The sequence below is a fragment of the Amia ocellicauda genome, chromosome 15 (assembly GCF_036373705.1).
Source record: "Amia ocellicauda isolate fAmiCal2 chromosome 15, fAmiCal2.hap1, whole genome shotgun sequence".
Lineage (NCBI taxonomy): Eukaryota > Metazoa > Chordata > Actinopteri > Amiiformes > Amiidae > Amia > Amia ocellicauda.
The window spans coordinates 3,569,296-3,595,000 of record NC_089864.1 but is presented as its reverse complement, the minus strand read 5'-3'; the positions used below and the strand labels follow the sequence as shown (position 1 = coordinate 3,595,000).

The following is a 25,705-nucleotide window of genomic DNA, read 5'->3' as shown; positions in this document are numbered from 1 at the left end:
ACACACACACACACACTCATACACACACAACACTCTCACACTTAGTCTCATAGACACACAACACTGTCTCTCTCACACACACACACACACACTCACAGTTGGAGATATTGTGCAGTGGGGGTTTCCAGAGGTGTAAAAAGTAGTCAGAAGTCATACTTGAGTAAAAGTTAAAATATTCTATCGAAACTTACTCCAGTGATAGTAAAGTCTCCCAAGAGTCTTTCAAGAGTACTCGAGTACCAAAAGTGAAAGTAAATTGTGATTTTAGTAATAAAGTGAATGTGCATGTGTTTGTGTGTGAGCCTAATGAAGAGGCACACAAGAAATTCATTTGAGATTTTAATCCAACATTTTATTTTCCATAAATTATCAAGGTATTTTATTTTTATGGTTTGTCAATTGTATCTTGAAGAAAACCACGTCCAACAAAAAAAAAAAAAGTTATTTTGGCACATATCTGGAAATTAATTTCATTTGTATTCAGTATTAACAAAGGGTAACATTGGGGGATTTATATAAGAGCCTATTTTGAGTTTTCTTAGCAAACTCACTGTTCACACACACACTAATGTTCAGACTGTACAATGCATTAGTAGAGCTCATCTGGATACTGTGGACAGTTCTGGGCTCCACACTTCAAGAAAGATATCGCTGCTCTAGAGGCAGTTCAGAGGAGAGCAACCAGACTTATTCCAGGTCTGAAGGGAAAGTCCTACTGAGAGACTGAGGAACTGAACCTTTTCACCCTGGAACAGAGGAGACTACGTGGGGACTTGATCCAAGTCTTCAAAATCATGAAAGGCATCGACCACATCAAACCAGAGGAGCTTTTCCAGATCAGCAGGGACACACGCACCCGGGGACACAAATGGAAATTGGGCTTCAAGGCATTCAAGACAGAAAACAGGAGACACTTCTTCACACAGAGAGGCGTCACAATCTGAACAAACTCCCCAGCGATGTGGCTGAAGAGACAATTTGGGAACATTCAAAAACAGACTGGATAGGATCCTTGATCACTTAGTTATTAATGGACACCAAACGAGCACGATGGGTCGAATGGCCTCCTCTCGATTGGACACTTTCTTATGTTCTTATGTTCTAGTTGTATGAAACTGTTGAGGTCGGAGACATGACCCACATTAGGGAGAGTGTAGCTAATCTCTTTTCGACAGGATGAACTAGCAAGGGGGCATCAGAGATGACTTAGGGGTCACAACTATTTTCGGTCGATGTTAGGATGTACAATAGTCGATATTACAATTACACACAATGTGTTTGCATAGCTCTCACATTTTCAAAACAATGCATGAGATTTGTCAACAATGTAAAACAATGTGGTGACTGATACTGTTGGCAAACAGGAGCCAGAGGAAGGTGGGCACAATTGTTTTGGGGGGGCAAATGCTTAAGATTTAAGGGGCAATGCGTGAGATTTGGAGCTATACCTGCCACAAGAACACAGGTCACTGCACCGCTTTACAACATGGACCATTCATTACCGGATTGAAAATACACATTATAACACGCTAAACAGCTACATGCACAACACCCATCGATCTAATGCGACACAAAACAGCTGCTAATTAGAACATAAGAACATAAGAAAGTTTACAAACGAGAGGAGGCCAATCGACCCATCGTGCTCGTTTAATTGCCACAATAACACTTCCCCATCCAACACAATGCATGTCCAATCCTGAAAAGCTAACCATACTGTCCACTGCACTACACGACTTACCGGAGCCCTGCAGCGCGGACGCAGTACGCATGCGCTGTCAGATCAACGCACCTCTGTGCTGTGCGGGCGGGTGTCCGTGTCCTGTTTCTCCCGCAACTCGTCAAACTCCGCAGTTTCCACGCACTTGTGAGCGCTGCTACACTATTCATTTTGCACCCATTATTAACGATATATTTTTTTTCTTGCTGCTGCGCTGTGAAAAGGCAAATAAATGGTCTAATTGACCCCGCCTTTCTTCTGTGTGAAGGCCAATCAAAATAGGTTTGTTGCACAACTGGTCAAATGTGTGTGACTGACGTGTGAATGGTGCGATGGAGCTGCAGAATGACACACAGCCGGGTTAATATTCGTATTAATGACCTACAGTAACGAGTCGTCTGTGGGAAATTAACTCGAGTGAAAAGTACATTATTTTGTTCATACAAAGTGGAGTAAAAGTAAAAGTAGCGACCAATAATAAATACTTAAGTGAGGTACAAATACTCGAAAAACGTACTTACAGGAACGAAGTATTTGTACTTCGTTACTTTACACCCCTGGGGGTTTCAGGGTTTCAACAAACTCACACACGCACATACTCTCACACACACATACAACACTCACACATACAACTCTCACACACACATACAACACACACACACATACAACTCTCACACACACATACAACACTCACACACACATACAACTCTCACACACACATACAACACTCACACACACATACAACACTCACACATACAACTCTCACACATACAACACTCACACACACATACAACTCTCACACATACAACACTCACACACACATACAACACTCACACACACATACAACACTCACACATACAACACTCACACACACATACAACTCTCACACACACATACAACACTCGCACACACATACAACTCTCACACATACAACACTCACACACACATACAACTCTCACACACATACAACACACACACACACATACAACTCTCACACATACAACACACACACACATACAACTCTCACACACACATACAACACACACACACACATACAACTCTCACACATACAACACTCACACACACATACAACTCTCACACACACATACAACACACACACATACAACACTCACACACACATACAACACTCACACACACATACAACTCTCACACACACATACAACACTCGCACACACATACAACTCTCACACATACAACACTCACACACACATACAACTCTCACACACACATACAACACTCACACACTGCAGGACACAGTATTGTCTCTGTATTGTTTGTCATATCGATCTATAGCCTTAAATGTACCGATACATTTCGCTAGGTCACATCTTTATATATATTATACAAGTCTAGGCTAAGTAATGAGTTATAATGATGTAAACAGTTCAAACTACTCGGTCGATTAAAATAAAAGTGTGTAGCTGGTAAACGTGCTATTGTTTGTTCTTTTACTAAGTATGATTGAAGTCTGAAATTTAACAGCATGCATTTTACACGTGAAAATTGCATTGTGAAATTATGAACGGGACCATAACTTTATTAATTATCCGAATTTTGCATTAAAACGATATCAATTTAACCGAAGCAGGTTTCCAGTCAAATCAGTGTATTTTAATACGAGACCGGTTATTTACTATGCAATCCGCAATGCGATTATATTGAGCTGAGCAGTACAGTCACAAATGCCGGCGTTAGAGGAGACAACTGGGCTGATGCAGAAATGAAAGCGCCGTTACAATGTGGATGAAGATGAAATTAAAACCGCAGGAGCGCAGCGCTGCTGTCTGACACTACAGACGCGTCACAGAGGCTGCTTTGCATGCACACGATTTCTTGTGATTTAATGCAGATGTGCTAATAAAGGTGCTTCTCTTTCCGGTGAATGTATAACAGCACTTTTAGAATTGCAGAACCGAAGATAGACATTTGAAAAGGGAAATATATGAATTAGATTCCCCATTGAACCAGCACATTTTAAATTATTTTAGAAAGCTTCAGCTGCAAAGGGTTAAGATTACTTTCAAATAAAATATAGAATCGATCAATAGCCAATCAATATTAATAAGTTGTGATTATAAATACAGCGCACACACCTGTAATCAGACCTAATGTCCTGCTTCACTGGATTGTTTGAGCAGATTTGTTTATTCCCGGCATGCATTTCGTTTAGGCCGCCTTTTCGCCCGCATATGTGGGGCACTGAAGTGTGAACAGGGTGTCTGAAAAAAGCCGGACTAAATTTGAGTCGCCCAGGGCCGGCCTAATAAGTGTGAACGGGGTTATATCACACACACAACACTCTCACACACACACTCACAGTTGGAGATATTGTGCAGTGGGGGTTTCCAGAGGTGTAAAAAGTAGTCAGAAGTCATACTTGAGTAAAAGTTAAAATATTCTATCGAAACTTACTCCAGTAGGTGCATTGCATTGTGTATAGGTGCACTATGTATACAGTATGTATAGGTGCAGTATGTATAGGTGCAGCATGTATACCATATGTTTATGTGCAATATGTATAAGTGCAGTAATGTATACAGTGAGGGAAAAAAGTATTTGATCCCCTGCTGATTTTGTACGTTTGCACACTGACAAAAAAATGATCAGTCTATAATTTTAATGGTAGGTGTGTTTTAACAGTGAGAGACAGAATAACAACAAAAAAATCCAGACAAACGCATTTAAAAAAAGTTATAAATTGATTTGCATGTTAATGAGGGAAATAAGTATTTGATCCCCTATCAATCAGCAAGATTTCTGGCTCCCAGGTGTCTTTTATACAGGTAACGAGCTGAGATTAGGGGCACTCTCTTAAAGGGAGTGCTCCTAATCTCAGCTCGTTACCTGTATAAAAGACACCTGTCCACAGAAGCAATCAATCAATCAGATTCCAAACTCTCCACCATGTCCAAGACCAAAGAGCTGTCCAAGGATGTCAGGGACAAGATTGTAGACCTACACAAGGCTGGAATGGGCTACAAGACCATCGCCAAGCAGCTTGGTGAGAAGGTGACAACAGTTGGTGCGATTATTCACAAATGGAAGAAACACAAAATAACTGTCAGTCTCCCTCGGTCTGGGGCTCCATGCAAGATCTCACCTCGTGGAGTTTCAATGATCATGTGAACGGTGAAGAATCAGCCCAGAACTACACGGGAGGATCTTGTTAATGATCTCAAGGCAGCTGGGATCATGGTCACCAAGAAAACAATTGGTAACACACTACGCCGTGAAGGACTGAAATCCTGCAGCCCCCGCAAGGTCCCCCTGCTCAAGAAAGCACATGTACAGACGTGTCTGAAGTTTGCCAATGAACATCTGAATGATTCAGGGGAGAACTGGGTGAAAGTGTTGTAGTCAGATGGGACCAAAATCGAGCTCTTTGGCATCAACTCAACTCGCCGTGTTTGGAGGAGGAGGAATGACCCCAAGAACACCATCCCCACCGTCAAACATGGAGGTGGAAACATTATGCTTTGGGGGTGTTTTTCTGCTAAGGGGACAGGACAATTGCACCGCAATCAAAGGGACGATGGACGGGGCCATGTACCGTCAAATCTTGGGTGAGAACCTCCTTCCCTCAGCCAGGGCATGGAAAATGGGTTGTGGGCCTAGCCAGTCTCCAGACCTTAATCCCTTAGAAAATCTGTGGAGGGAGCTGAAGGTTCGAGTTGCCAAACGTCAGCCTCGAAACCTTAATGACTTGGAGAGGATCTGCAAAGAGGAGTGGGACAACATCCCTCCTGAGATGTGTGCAAACCTGGTGGCCAACTACAAGAAACATCTGACCTCTGTGATTGCCAACAAGGGTTTTGCCACCAAGTACTAAGTCGAAGGGGTCAAATACTTATTTCACTCATTAACATGCAAATCAATTTATAACTTTTTTGAAATGTGTTTTTCTGGACTTTGTTGTTGTTATTCTGTCTCTCACTGTTAAAATACACCTACCATTAAAATTATAGACTGATCATTTCTTTGTCAGTGGGCAAACGTACAAAATCAGCAGGGGATCAAATACGTTTTTCCCTCACTGTAGGTATCTGGATAGAGACACGGATAAATAGTGTGTGTTAATTGTCTGAATTTAACTGAAATTATTTAATTGGACCTTTTGAATTATCACCAGCTGTAAATCCTTGACTGTGTCCAGATAGGAAATACACTGCTTAAAAAAAATAAGGGAACACGTAATCATCAACGTGTAACACCAAGTCAATTAAACTTCAGGGATATCAATCTGTCCAGTTAGGAAGCCTAAGAGATTGTGAATCAATGTCACCTGTTTTGGTGCAAATGAAAGTGACAACAGGTGCACTGCAGAGGCAACAGCAAGACAACCCCCAAAAAGATAATGGTTTTGCAGGTGGTGGCCACATACAATTGCTCTCTCATCCTTCCTGACTGATTCTTCTCTAGTTTTGCATTTTGCTAGTGTCCTTGTCACTAGTGATAGCATGAGGTGGTACCTGCAGCCCATTCAGGTTGCACAGGTAGTCCAGCTCCTCCAGGATGACACATCCATATGTGCCGTCGCAAGAAGGTTTGCTTTGTCTCCCAGTACAGTCTCAAGAGCATGGAGGAGATACCAAAAGATGGGCCGTTACACGATGAGAGCTGGACAGGGCTGTAGAAGGGCATCAACCCAGCAGCAGGACCGGTATCGATATGGTGCAGGACAATGCCCGGCCTCATGTGGCCAGAGAGTGTAGCCAGTTCCTGGATGACGAAGGCATTGATGCCATTGACTGGCCCTCATGTTCCACAGACCTGAATCCAATTGAGAACCTTTGGGACGTTATGTATCAGTGCATCCAAAGCCGCCACATAGCGCCATAGACTGTCCAGGAGCTCACTGATGCCCTGATCCAGGTCTGGGAGGATCCCCCAGGACACCATCCGCCGTCTCATCAGGAGCATGCCCAGACGTTGTTGGGAGTGCATACAGGCACGTGGGGGCCATACACACTACTGAGTCACATTATGAGTTGCCGTGATGAAATTCACACAAGTTGGAATAGCCTGTGATTTGTTTACTTTGATTTTCGGTGTGAGTTTGAATCCAGCCCTTAATCAGTTAGTGATTTTGGTTTCCATTGACCGTTGTTACGTCATTTCGTTCTCAACGAATTACACAATATACAGTAAAGATTTTGATCTTTAATATATTTCGTTCATCAAGATCCGATGTGTGGTTTAAGTATATATATATATATATATATAAATACAGTGTTCATGTCTTACTGATTCAACAGCTTTCTCTGGCTCTGACACACGACAAGGGAGGATGAGATTGAGAGATTTCACCAATATTCAACAACTGTTCATGTGACACACTGGGCATCTACGCCTCTTACTGGGCTGGATACAGACATCTGTGAGTCTGTGTGTGTGGCAATGTGTTTTGGGAAGTGAATCAAGTACAATTGATTAATTCATAAATATAATTGATTAATGCATTTAGGTATTTGAACAGCTCGGTCACTATAGTCCCTGTGCAGTCCAGTCCACTCACACTGCCGGTCACTATAGTCCTGTGTAGTCCAGTTCACTCACACTGCCGGTCACTATAGTCCCTGTGTAGTCCAGTCCACTCACACTGCCGGTCACTATAGACCCTGTGCGGTCCAGTCCACTCACACTGCCAGTCACTATAGTCCTGTGTGGTCCAGTCCACTCACACCACCGGTCACTATAGTCCATGTGCAGTCCAGTCCACTCACACTGACAGTCACTATATTCCTGTGCAGTCCAGTCCACTCACACTGCCGGTCACTATAATCCCTGTGCAGTCCAGTCCAGTCCATTTCCACAGTTCAGGTACCATACAGTATAATATATATTGTATATAGTGCAGGAAACTATGATGATGATGAGTATTTTTACAATACTATTTTTATTTTCTTAATCATTTTTGCCCGTGTTTCTGAGCTCTTCATATGTTTTAAGGAAGTGACAGGGCTGCGCCTAATCTGCCTGACCACAAACACTAGCACAGAGCTGCACATACACTTAGGGCTGAGCTGTGCACAGCCTTCGGTTTCAGCCACAGCTTCCAGTCACCCAGGTGCCTGAGGGGCCGGTGTGTGAGGCTGCGATTCCACCTGTATGTCAAGGGGAATCTGTAAGCTTTACCAGATTAAATGTACTCTGTTTTCTGCAGTCAATGTTGACCAGATTGATGAAACACACACAATGGGCTTGGGAAGAAAAAAAACACAAAGCAGTTCACAAACGTGTAATAACCAATCATTATTCTTTTAAACAGGACCTAAATAAAACAGGCCTGTGTGTTATAACAATGTAATGAATCACTAATACAGATCAGTTACTATGGGCTTACTGATGTACTCGGTCAGTAGACCCTCAGAAAACGACACAAACAGATTTGTACATCTGATGGAAACAGAGCTTTGTTATGTTTGTCTCTTCGGTTACTCATAGGATGTATACATTGTGTCCAAATTAACCTTGTTTTTATTTATTTCTCAGCAGGCGCTCTTCCCAGCAACAACTTACAGCCATCACAAAAATACACTTCACAAAACAATTTCAAATTATCACTTACTTAGCTAATGCAGTTCTGCCCAGATAAACTTATGTGCTTTAAACACTTTTAATAGCGTCTGTAACTGTAATTTTACCAACATCTTACAGTGTTTTCCAATGGGTTCAGCAGTCCTCAACGTGTGCTTTACTACACTGGACCATGGTAAAATCCAGAAATACCAAGATAAATATTTTTAAGACATATTTATTATATGTGACCATGTTTTCTTCATGATAGAGAGTATAAAAGTGAAATCCAGTCGGAAAACACTGCAAACACGTACAGAAATCCTATGGCACTTGAACAACCTTCCAGGCTAAACGTCCATGAGGGAATTCCTGACACCTGAGTCCTGACGCTCTCACTGACAGGTCCATTTCACATTGTTGAACTCCAGCAGTAGTAACCCTTTTCTCAGGGTTTGGCAATTAAACAACCCATTCTGTATCGTTCCTAATGCCGCAAGTATCACAGATCATGTCACTCACCCAGGCTGTCTCCCGTCTCACAGTACAGCAAGGTCAGCAGCAGAAGCAGAATGGGGAGAGAGCTGGCTCCTCTCATGCTGTCGGTGTCCAGTTCTCCCTTTTCTCTGCTGATATTGGACGGACACGCTGCTCCAAAATACTCTGCTGCTGCTGTACTAATACACTGTCGATAAGAGTGTCCCTATGCTGAAGTGTCACTGCCTGTACTGAGCTGACTCTCTGACACACAACTGACACTTCCGATTTCAAATCTCATAGGAGGAGGGGGTAGTTAGAGAGGGAGCTCAGAGACACACAAAGGGAAGACACACGGCCAGGAGCGAGCATTTCCTCTGTGCATCTGCGCAATCAAGCTTGTTTCCTGGTAACTTAAAAAATGAAGAAGTAGAAGAAGAAGAAGACTGATTTGATTGATTGATTGGATTGGAGGTGGAAATCAAACACTGGCAGGACTCAGGACTTCAAGGCATACACAACTACCTGCTACGAGAAGAACATTTGCCCTCTCGTGGGGCTGCAGAAAGGGGCTCTCCCTCAGCACCTCACTCCATTTGTGTGTGGAGCTGAAGTGCAGCTAAGGCTGAGGCACATGCAGAACAACTGACCCAGGCTGCCTTCTGCAGAAGAGTAAAAACTCTTGTGAGTTTGAGGAATTCATTTTCACCTTGACACTCCTCACAGTGCTTCTCCAGTGATGTGGGAGTACGGGAAATGGAAATATCACAACCATAGATTGATTGCAGATGGTGAGAGAGAGAGAGGTGAGGTGGGGTGAAAAGAGAGAGATGGGGAGTCTGTGGCATTGTGGGGAGGGGAAAAAAGAGAGAGACACACTGGGACTGACTGGACTGATTTTTCTTGTACACTATTTGACACAGTAATAATCACAATTCAGTAGCTCACAGTATGTATTGCAGCATCATTAAACCAGTAACTCAGCTCAACTTACAGCAAGAGTCTCCTCCTCACCTCAGGATGTCAGTATTACTCACTGTGTTCAACCCAACAAAACAGCAATGGTGCAAACCTAGACTGACCACAGAGGCTGAGAGAGAGTGAGAGAGAGAGAGAGAGAGAGAGAGGGTGTTGGGCTGTGGTGAGGGGGAATGGGGAAGTGGATGGTACTTAGTATTATTATTTATGTACAATAAATTATTAGTATTATTTCTTAGCAAATGCCCTGACCCAGACAGACACGTTGAGAAACCACATCACAGAGAGCAAGTAACTGCAATGCACCAATTCAGACGTCCTAATCAAAAAGCAAGATACAGTTGCTGACAAAACAGGGCTAATGGCCAATAGTGCAGATACAGCTAACAATGATGGATGGAATAAGTGCAGACACAGTGAGGAGCAGTCGTAGGGAGAAGCCAATCAGTATGAATGAAAAGTGCATGAAAGGTTAATTCTAGAAAAGGAGGGTTGAGGGGTTACAGGTCACAACAGGGAGAGACGGGAGAGTCTAGTGAGAGAGAGTTATGACGCAGTAGTTATTTTATCCTACTTTTCCACCTATATAATCACTTTATCATATTCTTCACTAACTCTGTACTTTTACTTAAATGTTTCTTTATTTTATTGTGTGGTTAAAATAGTTTTACTGAGGGGATAGAGATTCACTGAACGACAATCCTAGAAGCCATTTTCAGTGCTCTATAGCGCCCCTGCCTGTAGTGGGTGGTGGTGGTACTGCAGTCAAGATCATCATTGTCTATAAAATTGACTCTGATTCAGATTAAATCTTAGTGTACTAGAGGCACTTGTATTATAACAATAATAGCACTGTAACAATTTTTTTTTTTTGGTTCCTGGGTAGTAAGTGTTATTTCCTAATTGCTTATGCCTCAAAAGAATACAAAATGACTATTATTCCCCACAAACTTTGCTTTTGTGACCAGGACAGTGATATTTTGAAATTGTTGCTTGGAATTTTATATTATATATAATTTGTTGTTATTGAAAAAATATATCATATATAAAAAATGTTACGAGAATCTCTTACACATTAGTCATGGGTGAAATAAATGTATTTTTGTAGGATGGTACAGAGGGGAAAAGAGAGCCATGGAGTTCGCTATCCCAAGAATTTGGCGGGAACCCACTGACCACTCAAGCAACTGCTACTTCTGCATGGTGGACCCTTCCAAACGTCGGACTGGCAAGAATGCACCTGCTATCACGTATCTGGACCTTCCTTCATCCACCACCGCGAGGCCACACTGCCATGAGCTCCCCGTACCCACTCCTCTGGAGAGAGAGCAGCCATCTTTAGAAGACAACAGCAAGTCAGAGAGCAAGGAAGACGCTGTAGATCCAGATGACAATTTCAGAGGTGGATCTGAGGAGAGAAACCCATACTACCCCAACCACAAAGACCTCAACGACTTGATTAGAGATCTTGGTCTCACCAAGTTCAATGTTGAGCTTTTGATGTCTAGGCTCAAGCAGGGGAACTTGTTGGATGAAAGGCTGCAAGTCACAGATCAGAGGAAGCATCATCAACATTTTTCAAGCTTCTTCACCCGTCAAGTTGGGCTTCTGCCACAATGTGACTAGTCTGTTCAAGGCAATCGGAATCACCTGTAACCAGAATGAGTGCCGCCTCTTCATTGACAGCTCATCCAGGAGTCTCAAAGCTGTGCTGCTCCATAATGGAAAGAAGTACCAGTCTGGCTCACTCGGTGCACCTCAAAGAGGATTACAACAGCATCAAGACCTTGCTGGCCATCTTGAAGTATGATGAGTATGGCTGGGAGGTCATAAGAGACTTCAAAATGGTGGCATTCCTGATGGGTCTCCAAGGCAGTTTTACCAAGTTTCCCTGCTATGTTTGCCTTTGGGACAGCAGGGACACCAAGGTGCAATACCACAGGCGGGACTGGCCACAGCGGACCGAGTTCTCTGTGGGGAGGAACAACGTAAAGTAGGAGCCACTGGTGGACCCCCGGAAGGTGCTGATGCCACCACTGTACATCAAATTGGGCCTTATGAAAGAATTTGTCAGAGCTCTAGATAAGGAGTCAGCAGCCTTCACGTACCTTCAAGACTTCTTTCTTAAGCTGTCTGAGGCAAAGGTCAAAGTCGGTGTCTTTGTCTGACCACAGATGAAGAAGATCCTGGAGTGCAATGAATTCCCCAAGAAACTCACTAGTAAGGAGAAAGTGGCTTGGAACAGCTTTGTCGCAGTGGTTCGGGGCATTATGGGCAATCACAAGGCCATAAACTATGTGGAGCTGGTTGAGACTCTGGTGAAGAACTATGGCACAATGGGCTTTGATGCTCATCTTGATGAATTCAAGGAGAACATGGGAGCGTACTCGGAGTACCAAGGCGAGCACTTCCACCAGGATATACTGGACTTTGAACTCCGTCTACCAAGGACAGAATAACGAGAACATGATGGGAGACTACATTTGGGGGCTGATTTGTGAAAGTAATTTACAGTATAATTGTAAATCTTGAAAAACTACTCACTTCTAAATCTTTTGTAGTCATTTTTGTATTACTTTAATATAAATACATGTTAATTTGGATTTGTGGTAATAGCTTGTGGGGAATAATGGCCATTTTCTATACATAAAAGCAATAAGCAATTAGGAAATAACACTTACTACCCAGGAACAAACATTGTGTTACATAGTGTAATACTATACATGTAAGAGGACATTAAAAACCCACCTTCCACCTCTACCTGCACTCTCCAAATCCTACCATTTGATTAAAAAACAAAAAAACTAGGCTGCTTGATATTACAGAATAAAAGAGAAAGTGGAGGGTTTGGGGGTTGGGAGGGGAAGTATTTACAGGGACAGCGTTGCAGCATTGACCACAGGAAGTGAGCTATGAAAAGAGAAGGGTAGCAAAGTCTATATAATAATGAAGAAAGGAGAAGTGGTGAGATCAGGATGTGTGTTTGTCTGAAGATGGACACATATAAGGGCTGTACCTGCCACTGCCACGCTACCCTGCTGACACACATCATACCAGCCACATCGCGGGGGCTTGTAGTTTCAATAAACCCCTCCATAGATCAATCTGTATCTGAGTATGATTGTCAGACAGAACAACACAAACACTCACAGCAATTCTGTGTGTTTCCACAGGCCTATCTCTGGAACTTCAACACAAATCGAGGGCAATTGTATTAGTTTGCCAGGAGCAGCAGCCTGAATCACTGAGCACCAGGAAGAGGCAAGATATGTTGGCTATAACACTCTTATTCATGGTTTATTACACACTTCATTATTTTAAGGTGGTTATGGACTGGTTACAGTTCTTGTTTTCCTTTGAATACTTACACAAGTTATAGCCCAAGGGAACATGAAGCTTCAGAGCAGGAAGTGTTCAATTTATGTAGCGTTAACCTGCACTCCTACCTGACTCTCCCCTCCTGGCGTGACTTTGTACAAGCAAATGTGAACATAGCCTTTGACAGCAGAGCCTGGGCTTCAAAGCACACTATCAGCTCCACCACAACCTTCCTCATGACAACTCCACCACCCCCACCCCAACCCCTCCACATTAGGAAACACTAGTCTTGTGTCAGAGTCAGTTCAGTGCAGACCATCGGAACGGCGCCACAGAATAGGGCCACTCCTATAGACAGTGAATTAGCAGAACATCTAGTATCTAGGATTCATCTAATATCAGTAAGAACAGGGGAGAACTGGACACCAACACCATGAGAGGAGCCAGCTCCCTCTCCACTCTCCTTCTGCTGCTGACCTCACTGGGCTGTGAGAGGGGAGACAGCCAGGGTGAGAGACACTGTGATTAATACAGGAGTGTATATGTATTTTCATGTGTGTCTGATTTCCATGTTGCTCAAAGCCCAGCTGGGGAAAACTTCCCAGAACAAGGCTGTATGGACAGCAGTTTGTCCCACTCCTGCGTCAGCACTGAGCTGCATTATCAGTAAAGGAGTTTGATTCTGAAACTGGGCTGATCCAGGGAAACCAGTCATCAGCAATTAGTGCTCTGTATTATAAGGGCGGGGCTCAGCTGAGAAGAGGTAATTGATATTATATTCATGTGTGAGAAAATGGACACTAAGAAACTAACAAAATAAACATACATTTATATATATAAAACTTTTGTAGGTATTTTTGTGTAAGCTGTATTTGACTGGAAAAAAGTTTGATAAACTTGTCCATGCCTCAATGTTGAGAGCAGCCAGGTCGCTCAGTGTAATTGATGTTTGTGTGGTGTCTCTCACTCCACACTTTGCCAGCTTCCAAAGCCAGTGTGAATGGAGAGCAATAGGAAAAAAGCAGACAAACATTGCTTGCATTTTGCTGGCATTTCAGTGTGAATGGCGCTTTTGATGCGGGCAGCCTCAGTGACTTAGACTGTCCTTCTGAAAAGCTAACACTGAGATCTGTGTCCCTATTAATAAAACATCTCAGAGTTACTCCTAGGAATCATGCTAAAACTTAGTTTGGGTGTAAAATTCGTCCTCCCTAAGAGTAGGAGGTAGGAGTTACTTATAAAGTGTTTTACATCTACTTTTATCTGGCAGTAGAATCCAAATGTAGGAATAACTTTTTGCTAATTTTCACGACAGTTTAGGTGAGAAAATGTCTCACTGTGATGTATTTTCTTCATTTTTAAGAAAATAAAAAAGCATGATCACATGTATACAGGCACAAGAGAAAATATAAGTATATGAATAAGTTAAGGTAACTCAGGCTTTTATTTGTTTACAATTTGACACAAAATGAAAAGCTTTTCCCTCTCATTCCTTCATAGGACGTTAAGGTGCTACATGGAATTAAAATGCTAGATTCATAGCATTGCACACTCATAATCAAAATTAATAAATATACATAAAACATGTTAAAATGTAACTCTATTTATCCTTCCTTTGTACAAAGGAAATTGTCCACAGCTGGAAACACTGGGGTTTATTCATGAAGGATTTTACACAGGTTCGCCATTTCAGACACTTTTCCTGTATTGAATGAAATACAAGTTAAAGTTGGCCTGTCACTCAGGTATTCGTTTTGTTTTCCTGATTTCTATAAATAAACAGCTAAACTGCATTTGACAGGTGGACATATTTCAGCCTCACCTCCACAATATACAAGTGCATACACATGACCAGGCAGGGGGCTGGGGGGCTGTGGAGCGGTCATGGTGCCATATCTTGTATTCACCTAGAAACTCCTACATCAGCAGTGGAAATGGCTTATTTCCAATGAAGACGCATATTTCTAGCAACGCACAAATATAAAGTTGTGCATCCTCACTCGTTACAATCACAGAGCTCCACCAACACAGATCTGTGATTGACAAGCGCCGGAAACTGCGTCTAGTTTGCATGTATAATCTTGGTTGATATGTTATTTTTCGCTGCTGATATGTAGTTGTGAAGCAAAAATATGTTTGAGTCCAAATCTGCCTGATTTCATGGATTTCATGGAGATTTTGAGCTAAGTTGTTCGACTTTTAATGACTCATAATCACGCATTTCAGGTCTCCAGTATTCAAAATCGTCTGGGGGAGGACCCCCAGACCCCCCACCCTGAATTACTCAATCCTCTTTCCCCTCATTTTGCAACACTAATTTTCAACAGTGGACAGTGATGAAGGGACGTGATAAAGACTAGAATCTAATAAGCCACAAAATGCTTGAAAGTTTATATTATGTTGATCTATAACTACAATAATCTTTAACACATTAAAACAATTAAAAGTGGTGTGAAAGCGCTTTAATACTTATATTTACATGTATTTTAATGTTTTATTTTTGTACTTTGTCCAATGAGTGTACTAAATATAAGCTACGGGGTATATTACTAACTCACTACACTACACTTCACTACACTACACTACACTACACTACACTACACACTGCACTACCCTACACTACACTTCACTACACTTTTATGGTTTGATTCTGACACAGTGCTGGAGTTTCTAATCAGAGAACAACCCAGAAGACAATTACAAGTACTAATGAGAACTTTCTATAATAGCATTGTCTCCTACAGAGTGTGCAAATAGACGAGAGAGAGAGAGAAAGAGAGAGAGAGAGAAAGGGAGACACAGAGAGAGAGAGAGTTTGGATGAGTTAGAAAATAAAAATGTTCTAAGAACAGATCAGGGCTTTTGTTCCGTGAAACACTGTGTCTGTCTGTGTCCCCCTCTGAACTCAACTCTACCTGTCCTGCTTTCACTGTTTCAGATGTGTGTGTGAGTGTGTGTTTGTGATTGTGAGTGTGTGTCTATGTGAGTCTGTGTGTGTGTGTTGTCTCTGTCACTGTATTCACAGTCCAGCTCATGTCTTCTGCAGCTCTGAGCTCCACCCTCTCTGACTGAAATGGTTTTGTGTTTTGTTTTGCCATTTCAGCCACAACCTCCAGTTTTACTGAATCCCAGACTCCATCCTCCCCCAGCACCCGTGAGTATCACTGACTACACTGCACTAGACTTCGCTACACTACACTACACTACACTACACTACACTTCACTACACTGCACTACACTACACTACACTGCACTACACTGCACTACACTGCACTACACTACACTACACTGCACTACACTACACAACACTGCACTTCACTACACTTTTATGGTTTCATTCTAACACGGTGCTGGAGCTTCTAATCAGAGAACAACCCAGAACACAATTACAAGTACTAATGAGAACTTTCTGTAATAGCATTGTCTCCTACAGAGTGTGCAAATAGACGAGAGAGAGAGAGAGAGAGAGAGAGAGAGAGAGAGAGAGAGAGTTTGGATGAGTTAGAAAATAAAAATGTTCTAAGAACAGATCAGGGCTTTTGTTCTGTGAAACACTGTGTCTGTCTGTGTCCCCCTCTGAACTCAACTCTGCCTGTCCTGTTTTCACTGTTTCAGATGCAGCCACCAGGACTGCAGCCTCTTCCAGTACAGGTGAGTGAGACCCATCTGTGGCCCATTTTCCAGCTCCTGAGCCCAGAAAAGCTGCACCGATTCTCCTGCAGCTCCCAGTTCACTGAGATACTGTCAGTGCGGTCAGAGCCCCATTGTGTGTGTGTGTGTGTGTGTGTGTGTGTGTGTGTGAGAGAGAGAGAGAGAGAGACAGTGTGACTGTTTGCCTACATGTGTGTGAGTGTGTGTTTGTGATTGTGAGTGTGTGTCTATGTGAGTCTGTGTGTGCGTGTTGTCTCTGTCACTATATTCACAGTCCAGCTCATGTCTTCTGCAGCTCTGAGCTCCACCCTCTCTGACTGAAATGGTTTTGTGTTTTGTTTTGCCATTTCAGCCACAACCTCCAGTTCTACTGAATCCCAGACTCCATCCTCCCCCAGCACCCGTGAGTATCACCCCTCTCTAATGCTCAGAGGCTGGTCAATGTTGTGAAGCCCTTGGTTTCTGTCCCACACTGTGGCACTCTGAGTGCTGCACCCTCTGACTGCTCTGTCTCTCCTGTCTGTCTGTTAGCTCTGAGAAGTGCATCCAACAATTGTGTGGGTTTTGTTTTAGTTGGCGTTTTAATTTTGGTTTCCAATCCTTCAGGTCCAGTCATAATGAGCAGACTACACTATACTACACTAAACTACACTACACTACACTATACTACACTAAACTACACTACACTACACTATACTACACTAAACTACACTACACTACTCTGCACTACACTGCACTGCACTACACTACACTACACTGCACTGCACTACACTACACTAAACTGCACTGCACTGCACTTTTATGGTTTCATTCTAACACGGTGCTGGAGCTTCTAATAAGAGAACAACACAGAAGACAATTACAAGTACTAATGAGAACTTTCTATAATAGCATTGTCTCCTACAGAGTGTGCAAATAGACGAGAGAGAGAGAGAGAGAGAGAGAGAGAGAGAGAAAGGGAGACACAGAGAGAGAGAGAGTTTGGATGAGTTAGAAAATAAAAATGTTCTAAGAACAGATCGGGGCTTTTGTTCTGTGAAACACTGTGTCTGTCTGTGTCCCCCTCTGAACTCAACTCTGCCTGTCCTGCTTTCACTGTTTCAGATGTGTGTGTGAGTGTGTGTTTGTGATTGTGAGTGTGTGTCTATGTGAGTCTGTGTGTGTGTGTTGTCTGTGTCACTGTATTCACAGTCCAGCTCATGTCTTCTGCAGCTCTGAGCTCCACCCTCTCTGACTGAAATGGTTTTGTGTTTTGTTTTGCCATTTCAGCCACAACCTCCAGTTTTACTGAATCCCAGACTCCATCCTCCCCCATCACCCGTGAGTATCACCCCTCTCTAATGCTCAGAGGCTGGTCAATGTTGTGAAGCCCTTGGTTTCTGTCCCACACTGTGGCACTCTGAGTGCTGCACCCTCTGACTGCTCTGTCTCTCCTGTCTGTCTGTTAGCTCTGAGAAGTGCATCCAACAATTGTGTGGGTTTTGTTTTAGTTGGCGTTTTAATTTTGGTTTCCAATCCTTCAGGTCCAGACATAATGAGCAGACTACACTATACTACACTAAACTACACTACACTACACTATACTACACTAAACTACACTACACTACACTACACTGCACTTTTATGGTTTGATTCTAACACGGTGCTGGAGCTTCTAATAAGAGAACAACACAGAAGACAATTACAAGTACTAATGAGAACTTTCTGTAATAGCATTGCCCCCTACAGAGTAAGCAAATAGATGAGAGAGAGAGAGAGAGAGAGAGAGAGTTTGGATGAGTTAGAAAATAAAAATGTTCTAAGAACAGATCAGGGCTTTTGTTCTGTGAAACACTGTGTCTGTCTGTGTCCCCCTCTGAACTCAACTGCCTGTCCTGCTTTCACTGTTTCAGATGCAACCACCAGGACTGCAGCCTCTTCCAGTACAGGTGAGTGAGACCCATCTGTGGCCCATTTTCCAGCTCCTGAACCAAGAAAAGCTGCACCGATTCTCCTGCAGCTCCCAGTTCACTGAGATACTGTCAGTGCGGTCAGAGCCTCACTGTGTGTGTGTGTGTGTGTGTGTGTTGTCTCTCTCACTATATTCACAATGTTTAAATTCCTATCTGCTCACACAGAGACAGTGGGGGTTTGTCCGGCTCCCTCTGCTAATCCGCAAAGCCAATCAGTAGTCCCCTCCGCCCACTGTGGTCCAGTGATGTGGGGGAGGACACTGACTGATAGACTCTGGCAGGGCTGTCACTCAGCCACGTGTAAAGGGTGTTCAGCTGCACACTAGTCTATAGTTGAATTAAGAGTAGCGGTGTCTGCAGTCCAGTCCTGTCTGTCTGTCTGTCTCTGTCTGGCAGGAAGTCCTGGGAACCCCCGGAGAGAGAACTGCAACAGCCCTCTGTCCTGGAGTATCAGACTGACTCTCACCGCCGTCTTCAGCATCATGGTCACAGCGCTGCTGTACAGAGCGCACCGAGGTGAGAGGCTGTGTGCACCGTGCTGCAGCGCAGGGCTGTGCATTGTCGTACTGCACTCTGTTGTGTGTTGCATGTCGCATACTACACTGTGCTGTACAACAATGGAGTGAACCACACACTGAACCATTTCAGGCTCTCATGAGATGAAGAGAATCAGTCCACTCCCGGTTACGTATTTAGTAGACGTGCCAGTGTATACAGACAGTGCAGCCCTGGATGCGAATCGTGTTCGACAGCACCTCCCCTCTGTGAAGCGACGTATCGAAGTGGATTTAAGATCTCGCCCAGCTGGGCTGGCTGTATTTCCGTGGAGATTGAATATAGTGCTGGCTAGATTGACTCCATTCATCATCTCTGCATAGATCAGTGTAGAGTCCCTTTTTTAACTGTGTACCTAAAGTCTCCTATAATTTTACTTCTGAGACTACAGGAGATTTGTTTCAGGACTACTGTACCCTGTAGCATAGTGTCGAGTCATTGAATGCACTTTACTGTCCTGTAGAGAACTGCATTGTAGTGCACTGTGCTGCTCTCTGCTATAGAGATGTTTTACACTTTAGTCCTGCACTACATTTTACTGTTCTACTTGTTACTGAACCTTTCTACTCTAAACGGTATAGTGTACTCCACTTTGTGACTATTACCCATTTATACAGCTGCAGTTTTACTGGTGCATTCTGGGTACAGTGCCTTGCAGTACAGCAGCAGTGTCGCTCATCTGGGACTGACTCCACAACCCTCCACTCAAGTCCAGAGCTCCACACTGCTGTCTACTGCAGGACTATCGATTTAAAGTGTAATATACTGTACTGGAGATTACTACGCACCGGCTGCAGTGCATTGGGACAGAGTGTGTGTGTGTCAGAGCGCAGTGCTGTGGGTCAACAAGGGTCCAGTACTGACCGTCTCTGTTCCTCTTGCCTCACAGACGACATCCACCAGTGCAAGGGGAGGAAGCGTCCCCCAGACTCCAGCCTGGACTACGAGAACGTCAACCGAGCCTCTACAGCACTCTGAAACCCACCATCCGGGCCCCAGCCCACCCCAAATCACCAGAGCCCCCACAGTCCAGCCCATGAGACAAGAATCAGCCCGCTTACATTTGCATTATCTTTATCTTGAGTCTTGCTTTGGGGAAAATGGATTTTAAAATTAAAAATACTAGAATCATCGTTCGTCTGCAGAATTGCTTAATAACGTTAGAGGAGCTCCTGAAGACATCACATGCTCTCTATGATCTGCACTCCTGTACTCGCTGTAGCAGCGAGTGGGTTTGTTGAGAATTCCTCATCTGATGGAGATGCTTGCTCATGTTTGCGATGCCTCAGTTTGTAAGAGTGTTGTCCACTGCCAACACTTTTCCCTGGAAGATCATGGGATAGGAGAGTTGTGTGAAGTGTCTTAGGATCACTGTTTTCAAATGCTCATGTGTGTAAAACCCAGGAGTGTATCATTGAAATGCTCGTTGAAAATTGTAATACTGAAGACTAAATAAATACTCTGCAACCAATTCCTCTAGTCTTCTTCTGCACCACATGAGCAGCTTTCAGCGATGTAGTCGTCTGCTCCTATAACCCAGCCTCCCCACTGGTCTAACTTTCCACACAAAAAAGGTTCCATACGTCACAAACAAAGTTTCATCTTAAATTAATCTATAGAAGCAGACTGTTCTGTGGTGTGCATCATATTTTTATATGTGGAGTATATTGACAGCCTCAGAAGCCAGTGAGGAGCGTCTACAGTGGCTATGCGTTATAAATATTCCAATGAGAAACATACAAAAAGCTCTAACATTTTTTTTTGCCTATTTAGTTTTCCCAATTATGTCACCAAATCTGCCTACAGATACTGGTGCTGTATAGTACCCCCCACTACAGACAGGGGTGCTAGAGAGCACTAGAGGTGAGTACTGTAGTTCTCCCTAATAAACTAAAAATACAAAAGGCTGAGACAACTAAAATAAATAAAACCAGTTAAAAAATAAAAGCAATTAAAATAAATAAAAGCTGCTGCACTTTGGTTCCAGCCTGCCTGTCCACCGTCCTGACAGAGTTCAGTCCAATAATCTTTTCTTATGGCTTGCTCTTTCCACCATAGGGCATGGGTCAAAGTGGGATCAGCAAGACTCGGCACACATGTGAAGGCTCACAGTATAACAGCAACACAGCGACACAGCCAGGACAGGACAGGAACCAAGAACCTTCAATATAAAACATGCAGTCTCAGACAGGCAGCTTTCAAGTTATTTGTCAATTAAAACCCCCACAAAACCCTGTATAACCCCAAACCAACCTTCAATATAAAACATGCAGTCTCAGACAGGCAGCTTCTACTAACTGAACTGGATCTGCCTTTTTAAACCCTGCTAGGTGTGTTTAGGGGCGGAGCCAGTTCTTTTCAACCAATACTGTTCTTTCCAACTCATCAATAGAGTCAAATTGCTGTTCACAACTATCCCCAGGTGAACCCAATCCCCAATTCAAAAGTCTAACAAATTAAATAAAAACCAAATCAGTGAATAAAAGTGCAAAAATAAAATGAAGAATAACACAATAAATCAACAAAATGAACACTAAAAGTGACTGTGTTACACACACATGACTGCCAGACCAGGGTTACTGAGAGTAATATTCTCTCAGACCTGCTTGAGATTGTGCACAAGGAAATGGTCCAGACACCAATGTTTGTTTGCGATTGCTGAAGGGACATTCTGCAAGAACTGTCTATTGCAAATGAAGGCTGGATGGCATCTACACAACACTTATCCCATCCAACAAAGGCACTGTCCATGTTTGTGCTGCCTGATCCTGCCAACATGAACAGCAACGAGGTGTGCACATTTCTGAAAATATGTGAAAGAGTTGTATTTCCCATGACCAATGTAAAGTTAGCCCTTAGCTGGAGCTCTGATCTAAAGAAGACTTCTCACCCAAAGTTATCAGAATTCCTGAGCTCATCGGCCCATGAACTGTTCTACGTCAAAGTGACAGCCTTGGGAGTCAGCTGACCTAGAATGGGCCAAATGGCTTGGAATCCCTGCTGTGAAAATGTCTAGGGAATATGGCTTGGAAGTCATAAATCCCTTTGAAGCAGGAGCCGAAATCTTGAAACAGAGCTACAAACCGAGGCAAAACGGCATTTCCAAAAGATGGCATGGATTGACATCAGGCATAAGTCGAGCCTCCTCTAATAGGAGACTGGGGGCTGGCACTAGAATATTTCTCGGCACCCAAACGGAAATGAGACTGATATACACTCACCTAAAGGATTATTAGGAACACCATACTAATACTGTGTTTGACCCCCTTTCGCCTTCAGAACTGCCTTAATTCTACGTGGCATTGATTCAACAAGGTGCTGAAAGCATTCTTTAGAAATGTTGGCCCATATTGATAGGATAGCATCTTGCAGTTGATGGAGATTTGTGGGATGCACATCCAGGGCACGAAGCTCCCGTTCCACCACATCCCAAAGATGCTCTATTGGGTTGATATCTGGTGACTGTGGGGGCCAGTTTAGTACAGTGAACTCATTGTCATGTTCAAGAAACCAATTTGAAATGATTCGACCTTTGTGACATGGTGCATAATCCTGCTGGAAGTAGCCATCAGAGGATGGGTACATGGTGGTCATAAAGGGATGGACATGGTCAGAAACAATGCTCAGGTAGGCCGTGGCATTTAAACGATGCCCAATTGGCACTAAGGGGCCTAAAGTGTGCCAAGAAAACATCCCCCACACCATTACACCACCACCACCAGCCTGCACAGTGGTAACAAGGCATGATGGATCCATGTTCTCATTCTGTTTACGCCAAATTCTGACTCTACCATCTGAATGTCTCAACAGAAATCGAGACTCATCAGACCAGGCAACATTTTTCCAGTCTTCAACTGTCCAATTTTGGTGAGCTTGTGCAAATTGTAGCCTCTTTTTCCTATTTGTAGTGGAGATGAGTGGTACCCGGTGGGGTCTTCTGCTGTTGTAGCCCATCCGCCTCAAGGTTGTACGTGTTGTGGCTTCACAAATGCTTTGCTGCATACCTCGGTTGTAACGAGTGGTTATTTCAGTCAAAGTTGCTCTTCTATCAGCTGGAATCAGTCGGCCCATTCTCCTCTGACCTCTAGCATCAACAAGGCATTTTCGCCCACAGGACTGCCGCATACTGGATGGTTTTCCCTTTTCACACCATTCTTTGTAAACCCTAGAAATGGTTGTGCGTGAAAATCCCAGTAACTGAGCAGATTGTGAAATACTCAGACCGGCCCGTCTGGCACCAACAACCATGCCACGCTCAAAATTGCTTAAATTACCTTTCTTTCCCATTCAGACATTCAGTTTGGAGTTCAGGAGATTGTCTTGACCAGGACCACACCCCTAAATGCATTGAAGCAACTGCCATGTGATTGGTTGGTTAGATAATTGCATTAATGAGAAATTGAACAGGTGTTCCTAATAATCCTTTAGGTGAGTGTATATTATGAGAAGTTATTTGACTTAAATACTAACCTGCATTAGTTATTTAATCTCCAACTAACAATACTAATGAGAGACTCACCTTTGTCTTTTTAACCGGTATTGCAGTCAATGTGTTTGTAATTTTGTTTAACAATTTGTGTGTTATCATATGCGATTCCATGTTCTTTCATTTGGTCACGGAAGTGATTTGTCTTTGATTTGTTTTTAACAAACTTGAGAATTTATATCTTTTTATACCTTACGCTACACCAATGACATTGGTACCAATGATGGAGTTTGAATGAAGGCATACACTGCACGTAACAAAATGTATATATATCCCAATATCCATACAAATTAAATTGTTCATCCGCAGAGAAAAATATGTTGATTTTGAATGTCAGTTTATATTAAGTTTTTGTTCAGCAATGTGTCAATGCGTGTCAATGTAAAGTTTTACACGAAACAGAAAAGTTAGGCTGCAATTTTAACACAAGACAATGCACTCACCAGTGAACAAATAAACAGCTTATTCCAGATGGGGGTATATGCAACAGAAGGGCAAATGTACTACAGGCCAGTATCCATACAGGTTAGCCTACATATTCCTGTTCAAATATATTCGTATGACAGCAGTTCTCAAGTTAAGGATTTCCTAGTTAACACTTTCTTACAGTGTATCAGTACCAGTGTAGTTACTTAGAACCACATCAAGTAACTGGACTTAATGTGTATTCTAATATATGCATTCTGTAATCGAAGTTTGGATATATCAGTACAGATTTTCAATAATCCATGCACCTCTCTCTTTCTCTCTCTCTCTAACTTTTAGCGTTTAACATTTTTTATTGGGTAACCGATCTCAGTGAACTGGGAGCTGCAGGAGAGTCGGCGTGGCTTTCCTTGGCTTAGGAGCTGGAAAATGGGCCACAAATGGGTCACGGATGGGTCTCACTCACCCTGTAATCCAAGCTCCTCTTAAACAGTAAAAACAGGATGGGTATAGAGTTGAGTTCAGAGCACCTTAGACGGATTTCTGATAACAGTACAGACAGTGAATTTAGTGCTGGGAGCTGCAACCTCACATGTTTTAGCCACTGTGACACATGCTGTTACTGCTGACACTGATCAGATCACATCTGCTGATTGACTGATTGAAGTGACTGGTTTAAACTGAAATAAACAAGTCTATTTTTAGTAGTCTTGCTGTAGTCCTTTATTTTTTCTCCTGACTGAAGTTTGAGGGAAGTGAGTTAGTTTTGGTAGCTTTGATGGCACAGTTCAGTCACAGACTCTTTCACTCAGTGTCGTCCCCCACATCACCGGACCGCAGTGGGCTGAGGGGACTGCTGATTGGCTGTGCGGATTAGCAGAGGGAGCTGGACAAACCCCCACTGTCTCTCTGTGAGCAAATATACTCACTTGCTGATCTAATAAAGATGGCTGCTTCTGGTATAAAGGGAAGCACGGTTCAGCCGGAGAGTTTAAAACTGCACTAAACAGATGCTACCTCATATTGTATATTGTAGTGTGTCAAAGGGGTATGCTCTCATCTAGTATGATGTTTTAGGGCAAATTGTATGGGATTAGTCCTGTTGGGGACTAGTTCCTCTTGCATATCAGCGTAGGGATACGTTGTGTGCAAGACACTGTGCATGTGATTGTGGGAGGTGTGTGTGTGTGGATAGCATCTTCTTGCTTTTACAATAATCAAATAACCAAATATAAATATATATAAATGTATGTTTATTTTGTTAGCTACAGCTTTAGTAATAATATTATTATTATTATTATTATTATTATTATTATTATTATTATTATTATTATTATTGGTAGGGTTCCAGCTTCTGCCTTCCTGCTCCTTTGTCCAAGAACTGCCCATAAATATAACATTAATCACCTTTTCTCCGCTGAGCTCCACCCTTATAATACAGAGCACTAATTGCTGATGACTGGTTTCCCTGGATCAGCCCAGTTTCAGAATCAAACTCCTTTACTGATACTGCAGCTCAGTGCCGAGGCAGGAGTGGGACAAACTGCTGTCCATACAGCCTTGTTCTGGGAAGTTTTCCCCAGCTGGGCTTTGAGCAACATGGAA

At 43.0% G+C, this 25,705-nt stretch overlaps 1 protein-coding gene and 1 long non-coding RNA gene across 3 annotated transcripts in view; one reads left to right on the top strand and one right to left on the bottom strand.

The window, feature by feature from the left end:
* Positions 1-8,987, bottom strand: part of LOC136771606 (uncharacterized) — a 9,539-nt gene extending 552 nt beyond the window's left edge. Inside the window, exon 1 of the long non-coding RNA XR_010822346.1 lies at positions 8,780-8,987. This is a non-coding gene — a long non-coding RNA (uncharacterized LOC136771606). The remainder of the gene's footprint in view (positions 1-8,779) is intronic.
* Positions 8,988-13,342: 4,355 nt separating this feature from the next.
* LOC136771410 (mucin-21-like) lies at positions 13,343-21,330 on the top strand. Of its 2 annotated transcripts, XM_066723706.1 has the most exons (8): positions 13,343-13,539; positions 16,134-16,184; positions 16,646-16,681; positions 17,034-17,084; positions 17,951-18,001; positions 18,574-18,609; positions 19,030-19,149; positions 20,078-21,330. In XM_066723706.1, the coding sequence occupies exons 1-8, from the start codon at positions 13,464-13,466 to the stop codon at positions 20,164-20,166; spliced, it is 510 nt and encodes a 169-aa protein (XP_066579803.1). In that variant the 5' UTR covers positions 13,343-13,463; the 3' UTR covers positions 20,167-21,330. The 2 variants fall into 2 exon arrangements, with proteins under 2 accessions (XP_066579803.1, XP_066579804.1); XM_066723707.1 differs by lacking the exon at positions 17,951-18,001.
* Positions 21,331-25,705: the final 4,375 nt, after the last annotated feature.